This window comes from Motacilla alba, chromosome 5 (genome assembly GCF_015832195.1).
Source record: "Motacilla alba alba isolate MOTALB_02 chromosome 5, Motacilla_alba_V1.0_pri, whole genome shotgun sequence".
Taxonomy (NCBI): domain Eukaryota; kingdom Metazoa; phylum Chordata; class Aves; order Passeriformes; family Motacillidae; genus Motacilla; species Motacilla alba.
This window is the reverse complement of record NC_052020.1, coordinates 26389688-26417431: the sequence shown is the minus strand read 5'-3', so window position 1 is coordinate 26417431 and position 27744 is coordinate 26389688. Positions and strand designations below refer to the sequence as shown.

The 27744-nt window shown below is 34.9% G+C and overlaps 1 protein-coding gene across 2 annotated transcripts in view; it reads left to right on the top strand.

The window, feature by feature from the left end:
* Positions 1–27744, top strand: part of UBR1 (ubiquitin protein ligase E3 component n-recognin 1) — a 61089-nt gene that overhangs the window by 26724 nt on the left and 6621 nt on the right. For both annotated transcript variants that reach the window (XM_038137176.1, XM_038137177.1), the window contains exons 18-42: positions 325–390; positions 500–601; positions 1211–1274; positions 1695–1819; positions 2750–2802; positions 3784–3886; positions 4413–4461; positions 5984–6138; positions 7043–7142; positions 8835–8944; positions 9584–9673; positions 11279–11466; positions 11583–11788; positions 14098–14191; positions 16524–16676; positions 17093–17190; positions 17771–17864; positions 19280–19428; positions 21821–21876; positions 22180–22276; positions 23476–23543; positions 24386–24536; positions 25375–25462; positions 26154–26287; positions 27404–27512. In XM_038137176.1, coding sequence (XP_037993104.1) covers positions 325–390; positions 500–601; positions 1211–1274; positions 1695–1819; positions 2750–2802; positions 3784–3886; positions 4413–4461; positions 5984–6138; positions 7043–7142; positions 8835–8944; positions 9584–9673; positions 11279–11466; positions 11583–11788; positions 14098–14191; positions 16524–16676; positions 17093–17190; positions 17771–17864; positions 19280–19428; positions 21821–21876; positions 22180–22276; positions 23476–23543; positions 24386–24536; positions 25375–25462; positions 26154–26287; positions 27404–27512 — 2702 coding nt within the window. The remainder of the gene's footprint in view (positions 1–324; positions 391–499; positions 602–1210; positions 1275–1694; positions 1820–2749; positions 2803–3783; positions 3887–4412; positions 4462–5983; positions 6139–7042; positions 7143–8834; positions 8945–9583; positions 9674–11278; positions 11467–11582; positions 11789–14097; positions 14192–16523; positions 16677–17092; positions 17191–17770; positions 17865–19279; positions 19429–21820; positions 21877–22179; positions 22277–23475; positions 23544–24385; positions 24537–25374; positions 25463–26153; positions 26288–27403; positions 27513–27744) is intronic.

Sequence of the window (27744 nt, the reverse complement as noted above, 5' to 3'; positions counted from 1 at the left end):
GATGAAATCAAAGTAAATCTTAGTGAACCCCTGCAGGATTGTCTTTCTGAGAACTGGGATAGGAGAAGGAGGATGTTTTGACTTAACTCCAATGGCTGCTACTGAATTGTGCCCTCTTGGAAAGGGGTGTGAAGTATGGCATAGACTTTTTCTGGAAAGGTGAAAAAATGTTTTTCACTTCCATTAAAGTACATATTTATTTTGAAAGAAATGTTGACTTTCCTCAGTAAAAGTGTAGTACATTTTGAAAAGCCTTGGAAATTAACTGCTGCGCATTTGGTAGTACCTTGCTTTATATCTCTATTTTGTTTTCCTGTTTCTTAGGTATTCTATTATCAAGATGTAAAATGCAGAGAAGAGATGTATGATAAAGACATCATCATGCTCCAGGTATAATGTTCTGAATCACTGCATAGTTGTCATTTTTTAAAAATTGAGTTTAATTTGCATTATTTTGAAATAGCAAAGGGTGTTCATATTAATTTGGCTTTTTTGATAGATAGGTGCATCTCTTATGGATCCAAACCAGTTTCTCCTGCTGATACTGCAGAGATATGAGCTTGCTGATGCTTTCAAAAAGATCAAACCCACCAAAGATCAGGTAAGTAGCACATTTTTCTGCTGTTTAATTTGTCAGCTTTGAGTATATGAAACATCATCAAGGAAAATTAGCTACTGTTGATGACTGCATTTTTAAGGCCACACTAGAAGTCAGTAAACACAGAAGCTTGTGGTTAGGTAAATACTTTGTATTTGGAATTTGTAGAGGCTTCCTCAAAATTAGCAAGCAAGTTTAGCTCCCTTTGGGACCTTTATTTTATAGGGCATCTACCAAAATCCATGTAGATGACTTGGCTATAGCATTTCTAGATCTCTTAAGCCATGTTATATGCTTTTATATTGGTTGGAAGTTTCTTGGGTTGTTATGCTAATTCTTGTAGCTTGAACTTTGATATAACCCTTCAGTTGGGGTACTTTTTTAGCTATTTCTTTTCTTGCATGTGAATCTTGCATTTCAGTTGCTGTATAATATCTCTTCTACCAGAGCAGGCACTTTTTCCAGCCTGTTGGAATGGAAATTTCTTCCTAGAGTACAATGTTTCAGCAACGTAGTAGATATGAAGGCTGAGTTTAGTGTCATTTGATGGATGGATTTTTTCTGCACTTTTGTTTTTGTTTTTTTTTAACCTGATTTCTCTCATTCTTGCAGGATTTGATTAAGCAATATAATGTTTTAATAGAAGAGATGCTACAGATTCTCATCTATGTTGTGGGTAAGTTTAATTTCTCTCTGTTGTTGTAGTAATGGATTATTGCTTTGACAGAGCAGGCCTGATGATTGTCTTAAACATAGACACTATAGAGAGGATACTGAAGAGTGCCTCTTTTAAACAGATGATTCAGTAACGCAAGTATTTGTCAGCTGGAAACAATAGGAGTTGGACAGTGAAAAAAGCTGTTAGATAACTTCATAATTGACATTGAGGTAGAATATGAAGAGAGTCCATCTTGACCCATTTTGTTAGGAAGCTAGGCTAAGAATCATTTTTACTCAGACACTTGGGACAGGCTTCTGACAAATGCAAGCTTATTCTATGAAACATCCCAGTAATACCATTATCATGATGCAAAATTCAAATTCGCTTTGTAACTGTCATATTTACCATTCTTCTCCTTTTGGTTCATTCTGACAGGGGAAAGATATGTGCCTGGAATCAGTAATGTGACAAAAGAAGATGTAATAATGAGAGAAATCATCCATCTGTTATGTATTGAACCAATGGCTCACAGTGCAATTACCAAGTCCTTGCCTGAAAATGTGAGTCCTGATTTATTTACTTTTTTCCTTTATTTACTCTTTCTTGTTTTGTGTTTTTCTTCTTTAGCTTTCATATCTTTATATGGAGGCATTTCTAATATAAAGCTTAAATGTTGGTTTGAGAATTACAAAATGGCATGACAAAGGGGCTTACACACCTTACTGATGTAAAGATAAATGTCATAGATTCAAGTAGGGGCTGATCTGAAAAAACTTGTATGGGATTTATGCTTTTGGATTAAGAGGTGATTTTTTTTTTTTAGAATATTAAGCTGTAGTTCTCCTAAGTTCAAAAAGAAAAGTTGTGAAATTTTCTGGTTTGGCCGTGTAGGATGATGCAGCTCTATTCCATTCTGACCTGTGTACCACTGATAAATTTAAGTCTGTAATTTTGATGACTTAAACCTGTCAGATTCATTTGAAGTCAAGTGTTGTTCATGTCTATTTGAAAACAGAGATTTCCTTGCCATTCCATTACAGTTGTTGAAGATTGAAGCAAAGGCAAGGAATGTGGATTAGATTTTATAGTCTGTGCAACTGTTCAGGGCCAGCAATTAATGCAAAAACCCCAAAATTTTTGTTGTAAATGAAATGGCCTTAAATATTATCATAGTATCCACATTCACTGTTTAAAATATCTAAACCTCTTTTTTTCCTCTTCGTTAAGGTTGGGTAAGCATTGACCTGTTTCTAGAGATCAGCTCTGTTATTAATGAAGTTCTGTGTTATTAAGTGAAAGTATTATGTATCTTTGATTCTTCCTTGGAATTTGCCAGTTATGAATATCTGCTTTCTGATTAACAGTGGGCAAAAGGTAATAATTAGTGAATTGGGGAATTATCTAAATTTGTTTATTTTTGTTGTGCATATCATATTACTGAAGGTATTTGAATCATTATGTGTTTCTCCCAAACTAATTTTTTTTACCAGGAGAACAACGAAACTGGCTTGGAGAATGTAATTGATAAAGTGGCTACATTCAAGTAAGCTCCTAATGTTATTTTATAAATAGCTTGAATGTGGAATAAAATTTCTTAGGTATGTTTGGGTTAAACAGTATGAACAACAGTCTCTGTTCAGCTAGTATTTTGATATCTTGAAATAAATATATTTGCAAATATGTTTAGGAAAGAGCAGTGTGTGGAATATCCTACACTGCGGCTGTTTCTTTCCCTTTGCCCCCCTCTTTCCTCAAATTCAGTTTGAGGAGCCTTGGGAGTTCAGTAATCTCAAGTCCTAGTGGGAAAGTCTTTGAAAGTTCATTTTTTTTCTAAGATGGAAAATTAAGAAGTCATTATACCTTTGACAGTCACTATCTAGTAATTGTTATGTTACTTAGTTGCTAACTTTCTGGAACTTAGCCTTTTTTCTGGGAATTAATTTTATATACAAATATATATTTGTGTGTATGCAAATATAGAACAATAGATTGTAGTTGAACAAAACCAGTTCAAATGTCTGCTATTTTTGTGAGAAAAATGTTTTATTTTAGTATACCTTATTTTAAATTTCATATGACTTGCTTGTTCATGTTCAATTAAGAGAAACTGTAGGTCTACCTAGGAATCTTACTTTGTGAATTACATTAACAGTTCAAAAAGTCTCTCTGTCTGGAAAGCAGCAAGTATTACTTTTTTTATTCTTAGGTTAAATAAAGGATTGAATTTTATGCAATAACATTAAATGTCTGAAATTCTAAGCCATACAGTTAAAAAGCATTTTCAGAGGCTATACGATGTGCTTTAGATGGTATAGACTAGAAATATTTTGCTGCTGAATTGTTTACTTCTGTAAATCCTGTATTGAAAATTTAAGAGTCATAACTGTGCTCACTCTCTGCTTTTAATAAGTTAGTGAGTAGCCATTACAGTTCCTGCTTCTTTAGAAAACCAATTGTGTTTGCCTTCAAAGATGTTCTGAATGTATATTATTAATCTGGATATCGTGAAATATCTCTCTGTAAGGAAACCGGGTGTCTCTGGTCATGGAGTTTATGAACTGAAAGATGAATGTTTGAAGGAATTCAATATGTTCTTTTATCACTATACTAAGACCCAGCACAGCAAGGTAAGCAGTGTAAGACTCACTCTAAAAGGTTAAAAAAATAGTACATACTTACCAATGTTTAAAGAATTTTGCTGAATTAATGCCATTTAAAGAAATTGGTTCAGTAAAGAGAATCTGCAGCTACCTTTGAAATGAAATATTCCATTAAGTTAAAATTTTCAATACAAATTTACATGGTGTGGTTTGCATTAGTGTTTCCTTTTTGACACCTTGTGTATTTACTCTGTTAACTCTCTATGCTGAGATCATAATGTGATAAGAATTACCTTTGGACTGGGAACCCCCAAATTTTGCTTTTGTAATTCTTACTGAGGAAGCAAATATGTCCAATTATTTATCTTTACTACAAATTTAAATGCAAAATGCAATGTTGTTAAAGGTGTTTCAGACGAAATTCTAGTTCACAGCCAGGCATTTACTGTGCCTCTCACCATATTTCTAGTGTAGGATTTCTCATAATTTCATTAATCTCATTATCGTGTACTTTTATAGAGGTGCTGATACAACAACACTCCTTTTTCTGTAGGCTGAACATACACAAAAGAAAAGAAGGAAACAAGAAAACAGGGATGAAGGTAAAAATCTAAAATTGATGATTCAACAAATGTGTTAATTTGGTAATATATGTAGTTGTATATATATACTGAGCTTTGAGAGATGTCTTGTGACTTCATAGTGGATAGGTGAGTTCATATTAAATTTGTTGTGATTTGTAGTAATTGTCATTAATTGTTACCTGGGATTTCTTTTGTCTTTTTTCTTTATCATGGACAGGAATTCTGGAATTTTTAGTTTAATTTACATTCAGGGAAATAACCATGGCACAGTACCTGTTGACAAACCCACAAACTCAGAGATTTTATGGTGGAGTAACAAAGAGGCAAAAGTTGTAGTGTTTTTTGTGAGCAGTTTCTTTAACACAATATTGAGACATAATAGTAGCATGTAGAGAAGGTTGCCACAGGAACTAATGCTTGGATCCATTCTGTAAGATAAGAATGAGACTTGAGGTTTAAAAAGAATTTTTTGTAAGCTCTGAGTACATAAAACAATGAACCCCTGTGTTTCTATTGTAACACAAATGTTATTTCCCTTTTGAGTTTACTTTTACCCATTCAAGTCACAAGCATTTAATTGAGTTGATTTGACGAGGACTTGGTAAGCTGAACAAATAAATACAATGAGCAATTTAATAAACTCAACTTTGCCTCTTCCCCTTTCACTCTGACAGCTTAAAATGTTATCAGGGGAACTATTTTGTGGAAATTTTAAAAAATGTGATTATTTAGATGTAATTGTTAGACTCGTGTAATTGGACAGTACGGTTCCAAAATGCCAAGATATCTGTTGACACTGACTGGTGTTCCCCTGTGGCTACATTTATTGTTGCAGGTACTTCCTGCATATTCTTTTGTGTGGCTGTGTTGTCTTTATCAGTAACTTCATTCAGCCTAAATTGTCTAAAGAATGATAGTTTCAGAAACACTGCATTCACAGAAGTCCTCTGAAAAGAGGCATCCAGATACCTAAAGAAGACAGAAGTCAGTGGTTCCTGGTAGGGAAAGGCTGTGGCGTTACATGGGGTGCTGTTAGTAGATGGCAAGATTCCACATTAGAGTTCCAGTATTAACTCAGCAAATGTACATGACCAGAAGTGACTGGAATGCCAGTAGCAGAAAAAATTTAGAGTTCCACACATGTGACATTGTAGTGTGGGACACCACAGTCTGGAAGCTCCACTCCTCAGTTTTGTTTAACTACTTGAAAACCTTTTATCTGACGCAAAGCACAAACTCTATGTTTAATAGTGAGACATAAATAAGGTAGTTCAGAGTGTTAAAAATTTGCATTTACAGATGTAACTAATACTTGTGATTGGTTGTTTAACTTAGCTTGCATGTGTTTTTTGTATAAGAACTTACTAAAAGTACTTAGTTTTGCCAAAGATGAAAGTTGACTTAGGCACACAATTGTGTTTGAGCATGGTTTTACTCATTTAAAGGTCTAGTTTTTCTTTCACTGAAATGAATACATTTGTGCTCTCTCCTTCTGGGTGGGATGTCAGTTCATTGATATGTTTACACATCTGTTTCCTAGCATTGCCACCACCTCCTCCTCCAGACTTCAGTCCTGCGTTCAGCAATGTGGTGAGGATTCTGAACTGTGATGTTATGATGCACATCCTGCGCACCCTTCTGCAGAGGGCAGTGGAGCTGGAAACCCACCTGTGGACTGAGGCGATGATCCAAATGGTATGGTTAGCCTTGGCCATCTTCTGATGGTCGTTCTTGTGCTGACTGCTTATTAGAACACCAAAATATGTAAAGATTAACTTGGAATGATTTTGTCCCCAAATGTGTTTTTATAAATCTTACTGGCAAAGAAAATATTTTTATTATTAATTATCTAGCTTTGCTGTAAAATAGAAACATGATACATAACAGTATTAAAATTTTCTATTTTACTTTCCTCCGTGTTGCCTCATTACTGAAGCTGTTTCAATATGTAATTTTCCCTGCCTCATATTTTTACTGCAACTTCACAAGTAACCATTTGATAATTGGAATTCCTTCATTTTTTGAGCTGCAGAGTCTCCAAATACATAAATGTCTTTGGGGCCTCAGTCATGAAATAATAGAATTTTTGTAAGTATTTAAACATTTAATTTTACTGCAGTGGCTTGAGTCTTTTAAAACATTGTTGAAATGTTCTTTGGAGGCATTTTTTGTTTGTTTGTTTTAGTGGGGTTTTTATTTTAATATTTATAGAATTAGGACTTGAAATTATAGATAGTTTTACTTAATCAGTTTTGTTAGAGTGTCTAGATTTGTTTAATTGCCTTGCCAATACTGCTAATCTTTGGATTATGGAATTAGCCAAGTACAGATTTTGTATCAGCAGAAGGACAAGATTTCACATATTACTAATATAAAAGCATGTGCAAGCTGATGAATTTTAGTGCAACTAATATGCAGTAAATTTACATTGTGCTTTTTTAAATTTCACCTTCCATGTATGATCTCTGTATTTTCATGTGTTTTATCATTAACATAATAAATATATAATAAAGAACTGTATTAAACATCCTAATTTTATATGCCAGTTTTCCATATCTTAACCATTGATTGAGAGTTACTGTTTTTCTCTTTTTTTCAGGTGCTTCATCTGCTTTCTTTAGGGTTACTAGAAGAGAAGCAGCAGTTACAGAAGTCTCCTGAAGAAGAAGTAACCTTTGATTTTTATCACAAAGCAACACGTATGTTTCATTTTCTTTAAAGCACAGAGTAAACTAGACTAACTTGATTTTGTAAAGACTCAAAAAACTAGAAGAAATTCAGTTATTTAGTCAGAAAGGTTTTATTTTATTCTATTTAATTAAAACCTGGTAATTTAACAGGTCTTTTTCATAATTGAGAAACTGTGTTTGGACTAACTGCCTCTGTTCCCAGTTGCCAGATGGGTTGAAGAGGATATGTGCTTCTCTTCCTGGGAACAAAATGAAAAGTAGTTCTAGTGTTACATAACTGAAAGTGGTTTTTCCTTCACAAGAACAACATTGAAATGGGAACTAAGGACTCTTTGAAAAATGGCAGTGGATTTAAGTGAACTGTGTCCAGCTTTGGTTCTCTTGAGCTGTACATTTACTGATTTACCTGCAAGTTAGTCTTTTACTATGGTAATGAAAATAGAAACAGAACTTCATGGTTGTGGCATGTACCCTTTTCTTTTTCAAATCTCTATTGAGCATTTCTTAATATTACATTCAGGACTACTGTGTGGGTGTTGGAATCTGCATTTTCTAAATAATCTTCCATCTTCTCTAGAGTTTCTGCTTTACTGTGTAAAAAATAAATTTATTTTAATAAAAATTCCATTATCAAGCTAAACATAATTTCACTTGTGAGATGCAACAGAGATAAGAGTTGTGAAGTAAAATCATAGAAGTGTTTGTATTGGAAAAGACCTCTAAGATCATTAAGTCCAAATGTTAAGTCAGCACTGCCAAGTGCACCACTAAAACATGTTCCTAAACATCATATCTGTGTATCTTTCAAATACCTTCTACAAGAATAAATATGTAAAACTACTGAAGTCCCTTTATTTAGTTTTTAAAAAATGTTGTTTGAAAAAGCACTCCCAATGCACTTTATTTTAAAATTTTTTCATATTGTAGAGAAAGAACTATCATCATACTGAAGGTGTTTCCATTTAAGAAGCTTCATGTCAACTATAGGAATACAATAAAAGTAATAATTATAACTGAGATGCTAGAGAATGCTTTGCTAGCTTTAGTTTTGCATAACTAGAAAAACCAAAGCCCCATTTATATGAAAGGGATGCAAAAATAATCAGTATTTTCGTAACAAAGCTCTTATTGAGACACAGTTCATTAAAAGACAGTTTCTTTAGCAATGTATTTGTCTCCCTACTAAAAATGTAAAATTAATTCCACATGGACAGTGCTGCAAAAGAAATATCATGGAAGAGAATGCTTTAAAATGCTTTAAAAAAGACCATTCTTGTGTTAGAGAAGAGACTAGATTACTATGGACTCTCACCAAGTTGTGAGGAAGGAAATAATTACTGTAATTACAATAGCCTTTGTGATTAGAAGTAAACATGTACACACTAAGCTGTTAGCAAACATAGGTAAGCTCTAAAGAGCTTTACTGCTTCCTCCTGAAGTGAAAGGTGATTCTTTTTTAAGCAGACATTAAGCAAAGATTTTCTAAAGCAGAAATAATTGAACTACTAGAGGATAAATTATACTATATATAACTAGAATAACCAGGTGAAACTATACCAGAAATTTAACTACACAGTTTGTGTTCATGTATGTGTATCATATAATTAGCAGTTTTTTAAGGCACGTGCATGGTTGTAAGGACATTAAAATGTTAGGGTTTTTTTTCCCTGAAGGCCCTTTTCTATTTTTCACTTTGTAAAGGAATGGGAAGCTCAGCCTTGAATGCTGTGAACGTGTTGATGCTTCTGGAGAAATTGAGGAGAGTTCCCCAGTTGGAGGCACAGAAGGACACAGTCAATTGGATACTGCAGGTACAAAGGAGAGATAAGTACAATCTGATTTCAGTAGTGTAGAAAGCTCATATGAAAGATGTTATGATTCCTGCATGTGATTCCTACATATAATCCATTTATAGCTGCAGTGATTTCTTGAGAATTTTAATCTTTTGCAGCATTGTGCTTGCTACTTGTACTGCGAAGTATCGGATCAATTTCTCATGCCTGTAATGACATTTTTACACATATGAGGAATGTATCTGTTGCACAGTAACAGCGAATAATGAGTAAGGCAATGTTCTGGGAGTGCACCTAGAGTCTTGGGTGTTTCTGTTATTTAGGAATTTTGAGTGGTTTAATCCATTTGAAAAATCTGAAAGTAACATGAAACAAAATACCAAAAGTTTTAATTCTGTCTATCATAGAATGGATTGAGTTGGAAGGGACTTTAAAAATGATGTAGCTCAAAGCCCCTGCCATGGGTAGGGACACCTTCCAATAGACCAGATTGTCTACAGCCTTATCCAACCGGGACTTGAACACTTCCAGCATCCACAAATTCTCTGGGCAGCCTATTGCAGCGCTTATATATTGTAACATTGGAAATGTATTAATCTATCTTGTTATAAGAGCTAAGTTGTGTTTTATTTTTAACATCTAAATCTCTCTTTTTAGATGTTTGACACGGTGAAGAGATTGAGAGAAAAGTCTAGTTTGGCAACAGTAGGAGCTACATCAGGCTCAGAAGCTACAAAAGGTGATGAGGTAATGCTAAAAATAAAGCTTCAGTAGAAGCCTTGTATTTAATGTTTTGAATGGCTTTTTTCAGTACTGTGTCTAAATTTACTGTTGCCTAAAATGATGATTTTTCAAAACTCATTTCTGATACGTTGTCTACAGCTAGGATTTAGTTTCCAAGAATAATATTTTCAGTAAGTGAAATTTGTGCCAAACATGTTTCATGTCATTATTAGCAGCTATTGTGAGTTTTGGTTGTACTTCTGAGTACAGCCTCACTTAACTTCTGAGTTAAGTGAAGCAATTGAAGGGGCTGAAGGAAGTAATTTGTGCTGATCTTTCCATTTCTTGTCTTTGTGAATTGACCACCTGTTCTTTATACTATCACTGCACAATAATTAGAAATACACATCCACTTTAGATGATGTCTTGTAATTTGTTATCTATCAAGAGGTTAATGTTCTTTACCCTGATTGTATAAAGGCATGAACCTTAAGTAAATATTCTGACTGTCAGTCTCTTTGCCCTTCCCTCAAAATAACTTCTGAATCCAGTGGTCAAATGACACAATGAAATGGAGATTTCAAAGATGACTTCAATCTTAAGGAGTGGTTGAGTTTTCAATTGGCATTTGAACAGAAAAGAGGAATCTGATTACTCTTAGGCAGTAGGTGAAGACAGACCAGTTTGCTCTTAGACGTTTTGTTTGGCCTCAGCTTGCTGCCCAGCAATCTCTTGGCTGGTCATTGCATGCCTAGTTCTAAACTTACCACACAGCATATGCCGTGTTTCTTTTTTGAGGTAGGTGTCATATGAGATTTGGTAAGGTATCAAACAAATTACAGAAGTCCGTAAGAAATTAATTTCTTACAGTTCTACTTGCGGAGCAAGTTGTTTGATTTCCTGGAAAAGTGATGGTACTGTGAATGGAAACCTTGTGTATAATGTTGTATTTGTCCCTTAATAATGGGATGGGAAGAGGTAGGTTCTATATGTTTTAATCAAATCTACCGGTGTTTTTTGAATTCTGCATTTCTAAAGCATAGAAATACTTTGTTTATAGTTTTTGAAAATATGATACAAGAGTAAACGTTGGAAGAACAATAGCTTTCCAGTGTACTGGAAAGAATAATGAAAATACAATAGAGAGATGCACAAAATGCTGACACATTTGTTCTGTCATGGATAGGCAGTTCAAGATAAAATTGTCTTCAATTTCTGTAAGGGAAGTACTGAATACTCAGTAGGGTTTCACTTATGGGGAGAATAACAGAACTCTGGAGAAAACTTTAATGTACAACTCACTAAATTTTTTTAAGAACAGACAAGTACCTAATTGAAATGACTCAGGGATTATTGATCTTATCTTTGGACTAGGGATTGTAGTAGTGACCTTTTGTAGACCACAAAAGTCCAGTCTTTGGTAGACCACAAAAGTCTGTCCAGTCAACATGTAAAGATTTGAGTTCTGTTTATTTCTGTTTCAGATAGCAGTTAACTTTATTTCCTTATTAAAGTGTTGTCAGTTAAGGAATTTGATGTCAGTGGTTAGAATGCCTATAATGGGGAAAGAGTCTTCTCATTTTCTGATGTTCTTAGTTGCCTGTGATTTCTTTATTCTCTTACTATAAGACACAGAGCACTCAGGATAAAGAGAAAGCTGAGCGGAAGAGAAAGGCGGAGGCAGCGAGGTTGCACCGTCAGAAGATAATGGCCCAGATGTCTGCTTTGCAGAGGAATTTCATTGAAACCCACAAGCTCCTGTATGAAAACACACTAGAGGCCCAGGGGAAAGATGATGCTACTATGGAAGAAGAAAGGTAAGAGAAAACAGACATACTTGTAGTCTATGACCTTGTTAGATGTTGGGAAGAACTCAGTTCATTTAGAAAATCCAGCTGGTTATTTTATATCTGTTTCACTTCTGGTCTTACAGCACCTCTTCAGCAATTGATTACTCCAGAATTGCTTTGGGTCCCAAACGAGGTCCATCTGTCATTGAGAAGGAAATTTTGACCTGTATTCTTTGTCAGGAGGAGCAGGAAGTAAAGTTGGAAAGTGCTGCCATGGTATTATCTGCCTGTGTGCAGAAGTCAACTGCCTTAACTCAGAATAGGAGCAGAATTCTTGAACTCTCAGGAGGTATGAGATTTGTCTTCTCTTATACCACAAGCACTTCTGTATCTGGAGCTCAAACTCCTTCAACCAACTAAACTCTTTTGTTTGGTCAGGTTACTAAATGGCTTACTGTACTTAGGAAAAATGGGTGCAAACTTCTAAATTGCTTTAAAATACATGTAAAACTTAAATAAGTATATGGAGATTTAGGTTTGTTGGTGAGGGAAATCAGAAAATGCTTTTGATCTCACAAGACTTAATAATTTATTAACATGTAGATTTAGTAGGAGTAGTTAGTCTGAAGAAAAGCAAAGACTGTTCACAGTTCCTGTTTATTCAAGTACAGGTGCAATTTTTCCCAATATGGAGGAAATAAATGAACATTATCAGAGGCCAGTATGCCAACCTGAAAAGGGTTAGGATGTTTGTTTTGGTTTGGGTATTTTTTCCCCTTATATGTTCAGGAAATAATAAAAACAACAATATAAAGAATGATAAAAATCTAAGCAAGGATCATATGATATCATCTGATAAGTGAACAAAGAATTGAATACAAGAAAGTTATGCAATCACAGGAGTTACATTTGTGTAATAGCATATTGATAGCAGGGAACACAAAGCCCAGCAGAATTTGTTTTGTAAGTAGCAGCTGACTAAACATGGTGGAAATTTTGGTCTGTTACTTGAAGAAAATAAATACAAGGATATGGGAGAACCTAAGTACTCACTGACATTTTTGTTCTCTATTTGGAAAAGGAAGTTAGTAATATTTCAAGAAAGATGCTGTCACAACTTGTAGTTTAAATTCCTTCTTATTTTCAGATGTAGGGGTGTTTTTTTGTGGTTTATGGTCAGCTCATAGAGCAAAATGGATGCTATGTCCGATTTTTTTATTCACACTACGCTGTAGAAAATAGCTTTAAATTATGTTTGTACAGTTCATTATTCCTGCTTTAGCTTAGAAGTAAATTCTTGATTGTTACCAGAGGAAAGATCATGATTTTTTAATGTTTTTTCATGGTATTACCCTATTTTTTATCATGCTTACAAACCTTTTCCAAATTGTTTCACTAATAAGATATTTCGTGTTTTCTCCTCTGGATCATTAACAGGTACTGAATTGTCCTAGGCCTAGGACAAACTCCTACAAAATCCTGCTTGATCCATTTTTCTTTATCAGCAAACTACTGGTAATGGCATTTTTGAGCCAGTTATATAGAATTTTTTTCTAGGTCATATGCTAATTGCATTTCTTTTTTTGTGGTACTCTGAAGTGCAGATTAAGTCCTATGTTCTTGTGGTCAGACACACTTGTAAATTTTCTGTAGTGACATGTTTGCCTATTGAAATAACTGCAAAAAGAAGGGGACAGAGTTCCTTTTTCTGAAGCTGTTTTGAGCATGGTTTATAGTACTTATACCCTACTGCATGGTCCTCTGCTGCTCATCAGTTAGAAGGAGTTCTGTAAGAACTTTTTCTTTCGAGATCTAAATAAATGTAAAAATGCTTGTTCCCCCAGCAGAAGTGCAGATAGTGACAATTCAGTGTTATGCCAAGGTTTACTTTCTTATTTCAGTCTCCATTTGACTTATGGCAGCTTCAGCTGCTGTCAAACAGACAATGCAAGTTAGTTTCTTTTATTTTCAGTGCAAGTTAAGTTCTTTTTTTTATTTCACTTTGTTAGATTCAAGTGTATTTGTTCAAAATCATGAACAGTCCCCCAGATGAGGCATGGAAGAATGCTGTTGTTCAGTATTTAGATATCTTTAAAGTGAAAGTGGGATCCTACTTTGGGTGTACATACAACACAAAGACATCAGTATATTCACATAATATTTCTGTTGTTTGGAATTGTGCAAGATTAGTAAAAGACAGACTTGATTTTTGTTATTCAGCAGTGCTTTTTGTGTTAGTGTTTTGAAAATATATGGGATTAGTTGGATAAATTATTCATCCCACTTGTCCTTAGTAGTTTCATTTTCATTTAAAAATAAAATAAGAAAGACATTAGAAGCTTCAGTGACAGTGAATCCAACCACAGATCTGTTCCAGTACAGAAGCACTCTTTTTTCTTTTTAACCAATTTGAATTTTGGCATATTTTTCTTTATATGGAGAACCTTCCGTAGTTTAAATGGGTACTCCTTGTCATTGCTCTGCTTCATGATTGGTCTGGAAAAGTTAGCCAAGTGAAGCTTCAATGTGACTGTGCAAACTGTAGGATAATAAGATCTGAAAGTTCATGCTCTGTGTATATTTTTGTTCATTTCTGTTCGTACTGATGGTAAGTAATGTTACTGTTCATTCCATAATTTTTCTGCTGTGTGTTTCTAGATACGCTAGATCCTCTCTTCATGCACCCTGACTTACCTTGTGGGACCCACACAGGGAGCTGTGGTCATGTAATGCATGCAGCCTGCTGGCAGAAGTAAGGATATGTCTTTGTTGCCTTTTAATGGTTTTCAATTAATCTATTTTCCAAATCACCTTAAGACTACACTGAAAACAATATATAGTAAGTGGATATTTAATTTAGGGATCAAAAATATTTGTACTGATCTAAAAATGAAGTATGGAATGAGAGGTCTTTTGACTTAATGAAGATAATAATCATCAAAAGAAGTTTTAGGGCCTTCTATGACCCAGAGAAGAATTTCTAAGGACTTATTAATTTATGCAAATATAAACAATGGAGTAGAATTGGTCAAGAATAAGAAACCATATTGAGTAGGTTTACTTTTAGCAAAGTAGTGTTTACTTTTTACTCTGAAGGTCTCTCCAGGTCAATACTTACAGGGTGAAACTGATCTATTCCAGTGAGTGTTTAGAAGAGATTCTAGCATCTAGAACAGAATATGAGGAATATGAGTGGTTAAATCTTGTGACTCCTCCCATATTAGTGAAGAAACTCTGAATGAAAAATAAGGGTGAAGAATTGATACAATTGCTGTAGGCTTAATTGGATTTCTGTTGTTTGGGAGACCCACAATTCAGACCAAGTGTTTTGGATTTGAATGCAACCTGGACATTAAAAGACTAAGATTCCTAGCTTGTAGGATATAATCAACCTACATTTCACTGCACATAGGTGTGGCAAGTCTAAACTATATAAGCAGTTGTGAGATAATAATAGAAATAATCCCACTGAAGTATTATCAACAGATAAGAGGTGGGTCATGCAATCACAAGCTAATCTTGTAATTGTCTCTTTATACATATGACATACGTTATAAACAATCTCTTGAGGTTTGTTTGTACTTGCACTGTTTTACTTTAAAAAATCTTACTGAACTTCTAGTGTTTACCATTCACTTTTTACATTCCATATGTGTGTATAAGGCTGTTTTTACAATAAAAGATCAGTACAGAATAAATAGGTGCACATGCACCTTAAAATGAAACCCAAGTATGTTCCTTGAGTATAGTACATCTGCTCTTGGCAGATCCACCTACATCTGCATAGGTCTAAGTAGTGCAACATTGGAGCTCAGTTCCTTTGCTCTTTTTAAGAAAAGATGACTTGCTCTATGGGTTAATGGGATTTAAATGAGCAACAGGCTCTTCACATACGGTGTAGCACAGAAGGTTTGAGTACAGTCATTTATTACATAACAGACATTCTAACTTATTAATATTCCTCCAAACTATGCCTGCCTGTCTTTCTATGTGCAGCCTACAAGTGCTGGAAATCCTCTAAAACAGAATAAGTCAAAATGAGTGGAATATCCTTGTAGTTGCCATGTATGAGGAAGAGGAGTTGCTTGCAAAAACATTGTTTTGTGAATGTGGGGAAAACCAATGTATGGGTTTTCGTTTATAACAAAATATTTCCCTAAATAGTCTGTCTTCATTAGAACTTCTGCAGATGCCCCTGCATATACACTTTCTCTTTTCACATAAATGGAATTTTATTTTATTTAAGATATATGGTTTAAAGCAAAAAAAAAAAAAAAAAATCTAGTTATTACCTTGGTGGTGTGGAAGTTAGATAATTTCATATTTCTCTCTAAGATCCTGCTTTCTAGATCTGAACATTAGGACTAAATTTGTATCCAGAGAAGAAGGTTTAAATGTTTGATCTTTTTGTTCCCATAAATACTAATGAGACAATAATGACATTTGAAAGCTTACTTGCATCCACTGAGGGGACAAAAATTATAATGAAACCTGTAAAAAGATCATAGTTATTTCTTATTTCCTTTTCTGTTTAAAATAGTTGAAATATGATATTGTAATATATTTTATTCTCTTCCTGTTGAAAGAAGGCTACAGTTCCACTGTCTAGTCATGATACTATTGCAATGAATAGCTGATTAATCATTTGTGACATGTTACTAGTAGTGTTTCCTAAAATTAAATAATCCTGTGTTCAATACCTGTTTCCAATTTACTGTAGTGAATTGCATATGAGAGTTATTAGATACAATGTTTCATTATGTTGAAGAGAAGAGGGAAGAGTAGAAAAATGTAAGGACTGCTTGTCTGCAAAATATTAATGAAATTTATATGGATAATATAAGCGAGGGAAACTTGCCGTCATTTTCCCATTAGTGATACACCATGCATTTTAGCATGAATTCATCTGTGTGCTCAAAGGTTTTACTATTTTCCCATCCAAGCATGTAGAAGAGTTACAAATCAAAGAAAAAGACTCCTTTGTTGGCTTGGATAGGTGTTTGCTGTATAATTACGCTTTGAACCTTTGTGTTCATGTTGCATTTGAGCCATTCCACTTTCTCATTTCCTTTTTAATGTTGTAGGTACTTTGAAGCAATGCAGCTGAACTTCCGACAACGTCTGCATGTTGAGCAGATATTTGACTTGGAGAATGGAGAATATCTTTGTCCCCTTTGCAAATCTCTGTGCAATACTGTGATTCCTATTGTTCCACTGCAGGCTCAAAAAATAAACAGGTGAAATACCAGATTGGTTAACCTCTAATTAAAAAAAAAAAAGGAAATATTTCTTTGGGGCTGGTTAGCTTTTCAAATTTTTGAAAGGGAAACTTCAGAAAAACCTCATCTGTATAAAACACTGCATATCACCTTATTGATTGTTTATCCAAATACACTTCTTTTGGCAGTAAATATATTTTATTAAATAGGTTTGGGTTACCTATTCTTTTGAGCTGAAATCAAATGAGAAAGTACCTAGTGCTAGTATTTAGCCTTACACTCCATTTTGTACTGTTTGCTCTAAATTTCTGAAGCCAGTAAAATAGAGCAAATACTGAGTTAATGTGTTTGGATCTAATTGCGTCCTCTCCTTTTTAAGTTAAGGTGGTTCTTTGAGTGTTAAAGTAAAACCTGCTTTCTATTTTTCTTTTCAGTGAGGATGCAGAGGCAGTAGCTCAAATCCTGTCTCTAGCTAGGTGGCTGGAGATTGTCACAGTCAGGATATCAGGCTACAGTGTGAAAAATGCTAAAGGTTTGTTATCTTAATTTTTAAGCTATTCTGTGGGATAGATGTCAGTGCATGTTCTAACTAGTACCAGCAGAAAACTTCAAATAAAGAATACATTTTGCTCTCAATCAAGACGGTATCAAATAAAGCTGGGGATAAAAATTATTACCCTTTCTGAGTTGATATCTTGATTTCAGTGCCCTCACCAATTTTCTGGCTTTTGTTAAATCATTTCCATCTTTCCTGTAGAAAAAGAATTGGGTGCACTTGGAGAGGATGCCAGCAGACTAATGCTCATGGTTAATAAACTTTTGTATAGACTGTGGGGTAGTAAAAAAGAGAACAACTAAATTATAAAGGACGAAATGAAAGTAGGTATGAGTATTTAGAAAACAAGAGGCACAGAGAGTCTGCTGTTTTGGGGCATAGAGGCAAATGTTACTTAAAGGAGGAATCATGGAATATAGTCTGGCTGGTGAGGTGTGTTTGCAGTTACTTTCAAATCAGTTTCAAATAAGAAGACTACTCCCTTTTTTTCAACTGCTTTGCAAACTGTAACAGCTTCTTTGCTTTTTAATGCGGATGTATTTTTTTTTCCTTTTAGGAGAGAAACAAAGTCTTCCACCTTTCACCAACAAGGGAACAGGGAACTCAGCTTTGGAATTCCATTCCATCCTTAGTTTTGGAGTTCAGTCCTCGTAAGTGTTACTGGAAGTGTTCTCTGCACTGTGTTAATTTTCCCTTCAGTATCCCAGATATATTTCAGAATGTGTATTGAAGGAAGACGTGATTTGTTTGGTCTTACTAGGGGCTTACTTATTATTTTCCATAAGCATTCACTGAATATTGAATTTGTGAGGAGCTAGGAAGACCTTTTGGTCAAATCCAGTCTGGAACTTCTTATGTTCTTGGTGCAAAGCTAGAAGCCTGGAATCTTCTCATCTACAATTCTGGTGATTTGGGTTACTTGCTGTGCTGCTAGGTATGTTATTTATTGTTTGTCTGCCTTAATTTTTCTGCTATGCGTCTGTTTTGGGCATAGATTTCAGGTGGTTTTGGACACGATAATGGAATGTGGATCACTTTGAGGAATAGGGCTGTTGTCTGTTTCTGTTTCTATTCTATTCTAAATTAAACTCAATGCCAACATTGAGACAGCAATTAGTGATCATGTTCCACATTACTAATTGTAACACTAAGCGTGTTCAATTCCAGTGGGCAAAAGCACTGGCCCACTAAAACAGAATGAATGGGTAGATGCTTTTGAAGTGAGCTCAGCTGTCCCTTATCTCTTTTTAGGTCATGCTGTAAGTACCCTACTACTTCAGACTTACATCAAAGTTATGCAAAATACCCATGTGTATCTTTTATTTGTAGAGAAATACAGAGCTTTTCATGTCAGTAAGCTGAATCAAATATTTTTCTCAGTAACTGATCTTCATGGGAAAGATTCTGTAGTTTAAAATTAAACAGTGTTGTTTAAGTGTGAACCTGGCTAAACCGCAGATTTTGTGGTACCATAGTTTTGCCCATAAAGATACAGAGAATTAATATGAATGTCATATATTTCTGTTGGAAAGTCCTATGTATGACTTGGAAAAAAACCCACAAGCCATTAAAACTACTAAACACTTGTTTACATAAAACTATATTTACATAAAGTAACCTGATGTAATTTGAGAAGAGCTTAAGTGCTAAAAAATGGGTTTAAAAACACACTTGAAATGTCTTCCATTTTTAGCACCTTATTATTTTCACTTCAGGACTTAAAATTATTGTTTCTTACAATGTTTATTTTCAGTGTATTTTACTTTAAAATGTTTGCATTTTTCTAATGTGAATTATAATGTCATACACAGAAATAATATCTTCCAGCCTAGCAGCTCTTAATCTCTCAATTTGTAAAGCCTTTTTTGTCAAAGTCCTTGGTTTACTACTGAAAACTAGGATTTTTTTTTTCATCTCTGTCCAGACAAAGGGTCTTTGTTCTCAGTACTTCTTTCAGAAATAACTTTCCTGGTTTGGACTTAGACTTTGATAGTGATCGATTAACCACTAAGTAATTAACACTATTAATAATTGAGACTGATTTTTTCTCATCTTGGTTTTGCAGAGCCAAGTACTCAAGCAGTATCAAGGAGATGCTTATTCTCTTTGCCACCACCGTTTACAGAGTTGGGCTCAAAGTTGCTCCGAATGAAGCTGATTCCCGGATTCCTATGATGACCTGGAGCACTTGTGCTTTTACCATCCAGTGTATAGGTAAAGCTTAATTTCAGTTTATTCCTTCTCATTAATTGAAAATGTTACAGTTGTTTGATTGTTTAATTTTATGCAATGTGATTGTACAAATAATAGTTCTACATAAGTACAAGCCGTATGTAATAGTATAGCAAATAAATTATATGTAATTGCATATATAATAACAGAATTATTATCTATACACCAATATAAATAGTAGGATGTTTTTCTTGGACAGTAGCTCTTGAAATATGATATGGAATGCCAATGTTGAGTTTGATTTGGGACAACAGTTAGTGATCATGTTCCATATTACTAATTGTAACATTAAGCAAGGTTGATTAATATTTTCAGGTTGCCAAAGATCATTGACCTACACGCATCTCCTATGCAAAATATCTAATAGCTGTGAAATAGTACTCTGTCTTATTATTTGGTTTTGTCTATATTCTTAAAAATTTTCATGGGATTTGTAGAAGAAAGTCTCTTGTATTCTGAAACTGCTAAGTACGTACCTGGTAGAAAAAGAAACAAAAAACCTACCAAAAAAACTACCAAACATTATCTGCTATGAATCTCTGAAGGCAAAAAAGTTACCAGAAAAATAATTGCATTGTTTGGGATAATGTACCCATTTAATTTCTGTACTACATACACAATTAAGTTTGTGTAATGAACATGAAGCTGTGGATAAATCTGTAGATGCTTCCAGGCAGGGAAAAAGGCAGGATCTAGGTCTAAAATGCATGATGAAGGGCTTGAGAACATAATTGTACATGTCCATACATGTGATTTGACAACTATACCAAGTATTTATTTCTTGATGAAGATGTAGAAATACAAGTTTAGTCTACCTTGAATCTCTGGTGGAGTATCAGGAGTTCAGAAGATTTTTAGGGGGATTGGGAATATTCTGATAAGGCAGAAATAGTCACAGAACTGATTGCATCTTTAGTGATGGATTCTATATTTTCAGGTTGGTTGAGAAAATACTGGAGGCCACCCACTTTATTAACATTACTGTACTTAATGCTGTGCAGATTGGTTTCGTTTGATATATGAAAGAAAATATTGGTGGCTGTCAAGGAGGAGTTAGCCAGCAAGTGCATAAATGCAGTAACTGTTATCACAGGTCTGATATTGAAGGCCTGTGTTGGAAGAAAATTCAGGTACTCTTGAGAAGAAGAGTATAAAGCCAGAGGGATCACTGTGACAGTTTGACTTGGCCACACCACTTCCTTGGAATCAGTTTTGTTTGCAAGTAGAGCAGACTTCAGTGAAATTGTAAAGCAAAACTGCCTGTATAGCTTCAGTATGCTGGTCTAGAGTCTAGTTATAGTGCGTTATTGAAACCATTTAATGGGCGTATAGCCAAGCTGCCTAGATAAGGAACTCTAGAAGAACCTCTAGAGGAGGTTCAAAGCATCATTGACCCAAGGGATGTGAATTGGTATCATAGCCAAAAGCCAGACTCCTGAAAAAGGAAACAGACTCAAAACCTACCAAAACCCCACAACAAAAAAAAAAATCCCCCAATTAAATCAAATTTACACAACAAATTAAATCAAATTTACACAACAAATTTAAATCAAATTCCCACAACAAAATCCCCCAATTAAATCAAATTTTAAAAATTCCAGGTGTACTGTTTCATGTCTGGAAAGTGACTAAAGTACAAAAACATTTGAACTGATACCTTTTTACTCAATTGAGTTAATTTGATTTCTTTTTTTTATTATTTGCTTATTTTTTTCCTTATTATTCTTTCAGAATCAAAGCACTCAGGGAGAAAAGACTGAGATTGGCTGTATTCCAACTTGGGAGTTTTGTTTTCAAAGTATTTCTGTTAAACTGCAGTCAAATGAGATAGTGCAGATTTTGCCAGGTTGCCTAGGCAAATGGTGGCTGCCCCAACCCTGGCAATGTTCAAGGGCAGGTTGGATGAGGCCTCAAGCAACGTGGTCTAGTGAGGGTGTCCCTGCCCATGGCAGGGGAGTGGGAATTAGATGATCTTTAGGGTGCATTTCAGCCCCTTAACATTCTATTAATATATGAGGGTAAGATGGCTGCATAGCATCTCTATAAATGTAACTTGATTGTTTGGAGCATTGCATAAGGGTAACTGAAAATAAATCTGAATCCATAGAATGAATGTTTTATCATCATTCACGTGAAGCAGCATTCCTTTAAATCCTTAGTTTGCAAGTTCTGAAAACTGAAAATTTGAAAATGGCTTATTGTAATAATTTATCTTGGAAATGATCAGTGCCATTTAAGACAGATTTTTTTTTTCATGAGAATTCTGTTATAACAATGAGGTTGAGCTTTGAAAAGGAGTGTATATAATAAGAATAAATTAATATTAGGTTGTGTAGAACAAAACAACCTAATTTTTTCTGTGTTTAATTTTAAGAAAACCTATTGGAAACAGAGGGCAAGCCTTTATTTGGATCCCTACAAAATAGACAGGTACGGATGAGTAAGATATGCAATATATTTTAAACCAAAAAGTTTATTTATAATATGCATGCATCTATATACCTATCAAAAGTGCTAACATCAAGATCATTCTATGTTGAGAGATATTTCTGTGTTTGGATTCATAGCATAAAGAGCACTTTGAAAGAATAATATATCTGCTTATATATGGATGTTCATATTAATTTATAAATGTCTTTTATGTTTATGTAGAAGTAGATATGTTTTTACACTTCTATATTACTATTATATTTAGCCTTTTTTCCCATTCAACCGTTTTCTCTTGCGCTCTAGCACAGTGGCCTTAAAGCATTAGTGCAGTTTGCAGCTGCTCAGAGAACAACATCCCCACAGCTCCTGATTCAGAAACATCTGATTCGTCTTCTAGGAGGTACTGTATTCCTTAAATTTACTGCCTTTTGTGTTGTGCAAGTTTCTATTCCAAAGTGGCACGCAGGTTTGCACAGCGTAGAAGCAAGGGTCGGAGTACTTGACAGCAGTGCTCACTTCAGTTGCCTGAAATCATGGGGTGTGGATTGAACTCACCCCAGATTACCCAGACTTACAGATACTTAAGTCTGGAACAGATGGGTAGCAACTGTTTCTCTCAATGTTCAGAATTACTCAAATTCTCTTCTAAACAGGTGAATAAAACCACAAAATAGGTATTTCTTAATTGTGAAACCTCATCCTCTCAGCATGGAGAAGGCTCTGGGGAGGCTTCATTGCAGCCTTCTAGTATCTTACGAGGGCTTATAAAAAGGTGGGAAAGAGACTTCTTAGAGAGGTAGATAGGGGCAGGACAAAGTGGAATGGTTTTAAACTGAAAAAAACCCCTAGGTTTAGATTAACTATTAGACAGAAATTCTGTACTGGGGGGGTGGTGAGCCACTGAAACAGGCTGCTCAACGAAGTGGTTACCCCATCCCTGGAAGTGTTAAAGGTCAGATTGGAGAGAGCTCTGAGCAGCCTAATGTAGTGAGTGACATTCCTGCCTTTGGCAGGGGAAATGGAACTGGATCATCTTTAAGCTCCCTTTCAATGCAAACCATTCTATTATTCTGTGACTTTCATTTCAGTACTTTCAAAAGGCTGCTGAAAGCCTAGCTTAAGATATTTCAGTCCCTGGGAGAGCTAGTTCCCCCATGTTTCTTATTGATTGGGTTAGTATGGTGGCCTTTGTGAATTCTACTCTTCCATTTGCTTTCTATTCAATAAGACTCTTAGGTGTGATTCTTAGGCTGTTGTATTGGGCAAGGTTGTGAGGCATCTAGTGTTGAGGTGCTTAAGGACCTTCACCCTTAACACTGTGTGTGATTTATTAGAGCTGGAGAAACAAAGATTTATGTCTCAGAATTTTGAAGATAAATTAATTAAAATTTTTAACTGTTTGTGCATGTGGAAACAGCTGAACGTGCACAATTAAATCAGTGGTAAGCAGTTAATTAAATAGATCCCTACTTAGGGATCTGGACCTTTGTTTGATGAAAACACAGAAATTATAGTCTCTAAAATCAGATTGTGATACTGCAGTTCAATCCAAAAGAAGAAAATACGTGCTAAATGTTTAACTTAATGCTTATTTTGTAGTTCTTCTACCAAACTTTAAAGGGGAGGACACTCCATCACTCTTAGAAGTAGATATGTTCCACATTTTGGTAAGCAGGTTCATTTTATTCTTCATATTAATACTTCCTTTTGAGCACAAATTTTTGTGTACTGTACTCTGTAAATAGTATCTGTTCACTTGCATGAGTCAAATGATTATACATGAGCAGCAATCAAATGATTGCATATGACTGCTCTGTTTACTTTTTATTCTAACTTTCAAATCTTTGCTGTCTTGTTCTTATTAAATTTCCTTCTTGCAATCTCAGTCTTCTTTTTACCACTTCCATTGTTATTCAGCATAAAAAAATAAACTTAAGAAATGCACTCAGTTTCTTTCCCTCACTTTCCCTTCATCTCAATCACTGTCTCATACTCTGATTCCTTCACACTGACTCTCATTACCTTCTGTATTTTTCTTAGCTTCTTCTTTCTGTTCTTAATACAAATCTATATTATAGATTTTTCTGCTGTTCAAAAAATCCAAAGCAAGCAGAAAACAGCCAACAAAACCAAACTCACCAAATAAAATCTGTCTTGCCCTGGCTGTCCTTCTATCTAATGCTTGGTCTCACTTCCCACTTTTTTCAATGTGCTTTGTCTTGTGTCAAAGAACAGAAATATAAAGCTTTTTAGGAACTGGGCATGGTATATATCTAAACTGACAATTATCATTCAGCTCTGTCTGAGTTTCCTACGTGCCCTAGTGCTCAAATGGTTAATACTCTCCAGTGCGTCTTTGCTGCACTTTGAATTAAAACTAGCAAGATAGATGAACATACTCAGACTACAGAAATAAAATACAAATGTATAGTGAGAGTATAATTGCTACCCTTGTATCTATTACCAAATTTTTGGCACTTCAATATTTCCCTATTCCTTTTCCCTGTAGGTGGGAGCTGTGTTATCCTTTCCATCTTTATACTGGGAAGATGCTGTAGACTTGCAACCTTCATCAATTAGTTCAGCCTATAACCACCTCTACCTCTTCCATCTGACAACACTGGCACACATAATGCAAATAGTCATCTCTTCAGCAACAGGTAAAAATGTGTATTTGTGTTGCATTTTTCTGGCATTTTTGCACAGTTTCTTAAAAATAATGGATTGATAACATTAGTGTCTTCCAGGTATAAACGTCCTCATAAGAAGTGACACTTAGGCCTAGGTAGTAATAACTGCTTTCTGGTAAAAATGAAGTAGCATTACATCAAGTTCAGAGCATTTTATTATATCACTTCTGTGTGCTTAGGCTAAGAAAACAAAATAGTTGTTGATATACCAGTACTTGCTTCAGTCAGTCTTTTCAGAGGGGTAACTTCCCCTTCTTCATTCCTTGCAAGACAATCAAAGTTCTGCCAGCATCACTGAGCTGCACAGTGGTAATCCATGTGAATTTGGGAAATAAAATTTTCTTTGCCCTTCAACTTAGTAAATACCCAGATCTGAAATACAGAATCCTGTAAACTGATAGGAGAGAATTTAGTTTTTCTCTCTATTTCATAACATAGTTAAAAAATGCCTGTAGACTTCCTAGCTAGTACTTTGTTTTTTCTTCAGTATGATAGGAATTTTTTTAAAATCTAGACATTAAAAAAAAATTCTGTAGCTTAAGCTATGTAGGACAACTTCAAAAGTTCAAGGGAAGGAAGCAGTTCTTTACTGAGGATAAGCAATGAGGGTGTAATCCTGATTCTTCCTTACAGCATCAAATCTTAGGAGAACATTTTTAAGAGAGAAAACAACAAATAGAAAATAATTAAGCAAATTAAAGTGGAATTCTGTAATGCAATTGAATAATAAAAAAGGTTTTAGTGTTTGTAAAAGAGAAGTGTGTCAGGATGTAGTGCATTTACAGTGGACTCTTCTTTTTGTGTGCAGAATCCCCTACTGCTCACTCATCTGACAGTAGTGAGGAGGCACAATCTGCACAGTCTTTCTGTAGAGAGGTTTGCCAGTACACCAGTGGGTAAGTAACAGTTGTAGTGTTAAATTTTCTTGGAAAGACAGCAATCCACAGGATTGACCTGGACAACACAGAAGACGGGAAAAAAAGTACTCATTTTGTATGGGGAGTTAGCACAGTGCCTTGTGCTTTCTTCCCATGCTCCTGAACACTGAAACTGAAGAAATGCTCCTAGTTAAAGTGGCTACTTTTTGTGGACAGCAGAGTGAATCATTAGCCTGAGGATAAAAGAAATACCTGTGCCCATTGTGGAGATAAATACACCCTGTGGAGAGAAATACATCCAACTGCAGTATTTATTTTTTTCTTTGCTTTGATTATTTTGGTTTAGATCTCTTGTGTTATAAATGGAATCCAGAAAGAAGGAAATGGTCCTACTACAAAAGGGGGATAAGTGTAAAGCTGAACATTGTTGCTTATTTGGGTGTTAGTGCCCATTTTTCAGACATTTCTGACAGTTACAGCTGTCTAATTTGAAGATTTAATACAAGTGTGGTTCATAAACTCAGTACTCATTCATTGTGAAAAGGGGAAGTTGGAAGTTAAGTGCTGGTGGCTGTGTTTCACAGAGTTTGGGGTACATGAAGGCTGCTTCTACACAGCTACCATTCTTCCAATGCTAGCTAAAATATGATCGTGCTAGAATGATTTGCACTATGAACTGCTGCAGCTTTTTCTCATTTGTGTTTTACAGTTGCTTTAGTCAGGATATTCCAGGCTGGCTTGTGTGGGATTGTGTTAAAAAAGGCATCATGCCTTACCTTCGTTGTGCTGCTTTATTCTTTCATTATTTACTGGGAGTTTCTCCACCTGAGGAACTACTACAAGGTAAATATGAGAAAACAAATGTATGACCTTCATTGTCTTGAAAGAATTTTAAAATGTTCGCAATAATTTAACAATAGTCAATACATGAAAGTAAGACTTGGAAAGCAAAGGAATTACTAATTTGTAAAGGAAGGGACAGGCACATGAAGCTGAGTTGTCCTGACCTGCATAGAAGAGCATTACTTCTGAGTATATGCAAATATGTGAATTGTCAGTGATGTATTGATAGTAAGTACTTGTTGATAGAGGTTCAGCAGTTTAAGGATAATTTCAGGAATTTAGCTTACATCACCTGAGAAATTGCCTGAAATGTATTTTAAAACTCTCTTTAAATTTCCTCTTTCTTGAAGGATCCTAATGCATTACTGATACTAACCCCAAAAATAAATATTTTGTTATGTGTCAAAATAGCAGTGAAACACAGAATCATGAACTATTTAAAAAGAAGGGCAATAATTTTTATGAATAACTGAGACAAAATATAATACGTATAATATATTAAAAAAAACACAAAATTGATTATATAAACTGTCAACTAAGTTTGAATTTTGTTAGAATATGCAAGTCAAAGTCACTGCACATTGGGATATGCTGTTACCCTTACCAGGGGTCTGGATCTTGGTTTCTATAGGGAGGAGTCTTTCTGTTGAACCAACAATGTCATTTTCTGTAACAGAGACAATAAATGACCACCCGGCAAACTATAAAATTAGCCCAATTTTATGTAATGCTAGCACTAACTTGATTACAGCAAAATTTACTATAATTGAGGGCTATCGTAACGATAATGACAAACTAAAATGCAAGTATAGAAATCTGTTGCACTTGTGTTACATATTATGCAGTAATTTAAGCAAGAAATTCTGTTGTGTAACTTATGCACTAAAAATACTTAATAATATATATCTAAAGTTTAAACAGATCCTCAGCTAATCCAAATTATTATAGCTCTAATTAAGTTGGCAGAATAATATCCAGTTGTACTATGTAGGAGCCATGATGAAGCTGTGGGATACAGACTGTTCAATGGAAAAGGGATCAGGAGATTTCTAGTTTTGAGTGAATTATTCAGCAGTGCTGAAACACTTAAGCACTCATTCATGTTTTCTTTTGCAGTTTCTGAAGAAGGGCAATTCAAGGCACTTTGTAGTTACCTCTCCCTTCCTACAAATTTGTTCCTGCTCTTCCATGAATATTGGGACACAGTAAATCCACTGCTTCAAAGGTACTAACTGGGACTAGACAGGCCATGTTCTTCTGTTGTGGTGGCCCTGTGGGAATTCTAGACTAAAACTGTTAATGAATGACTGAGCTCAAATTCATACTGAAGTTCTAAACATTTGTACAGGTACACTGAATCTCTTAAAGCACTTCAGAAACATAAAGCGCTCTCTATTTTATGATGTTTTCAATATTAAATAATTATAGTTTAAGGGACTAGTGCTTGCAGACCTATA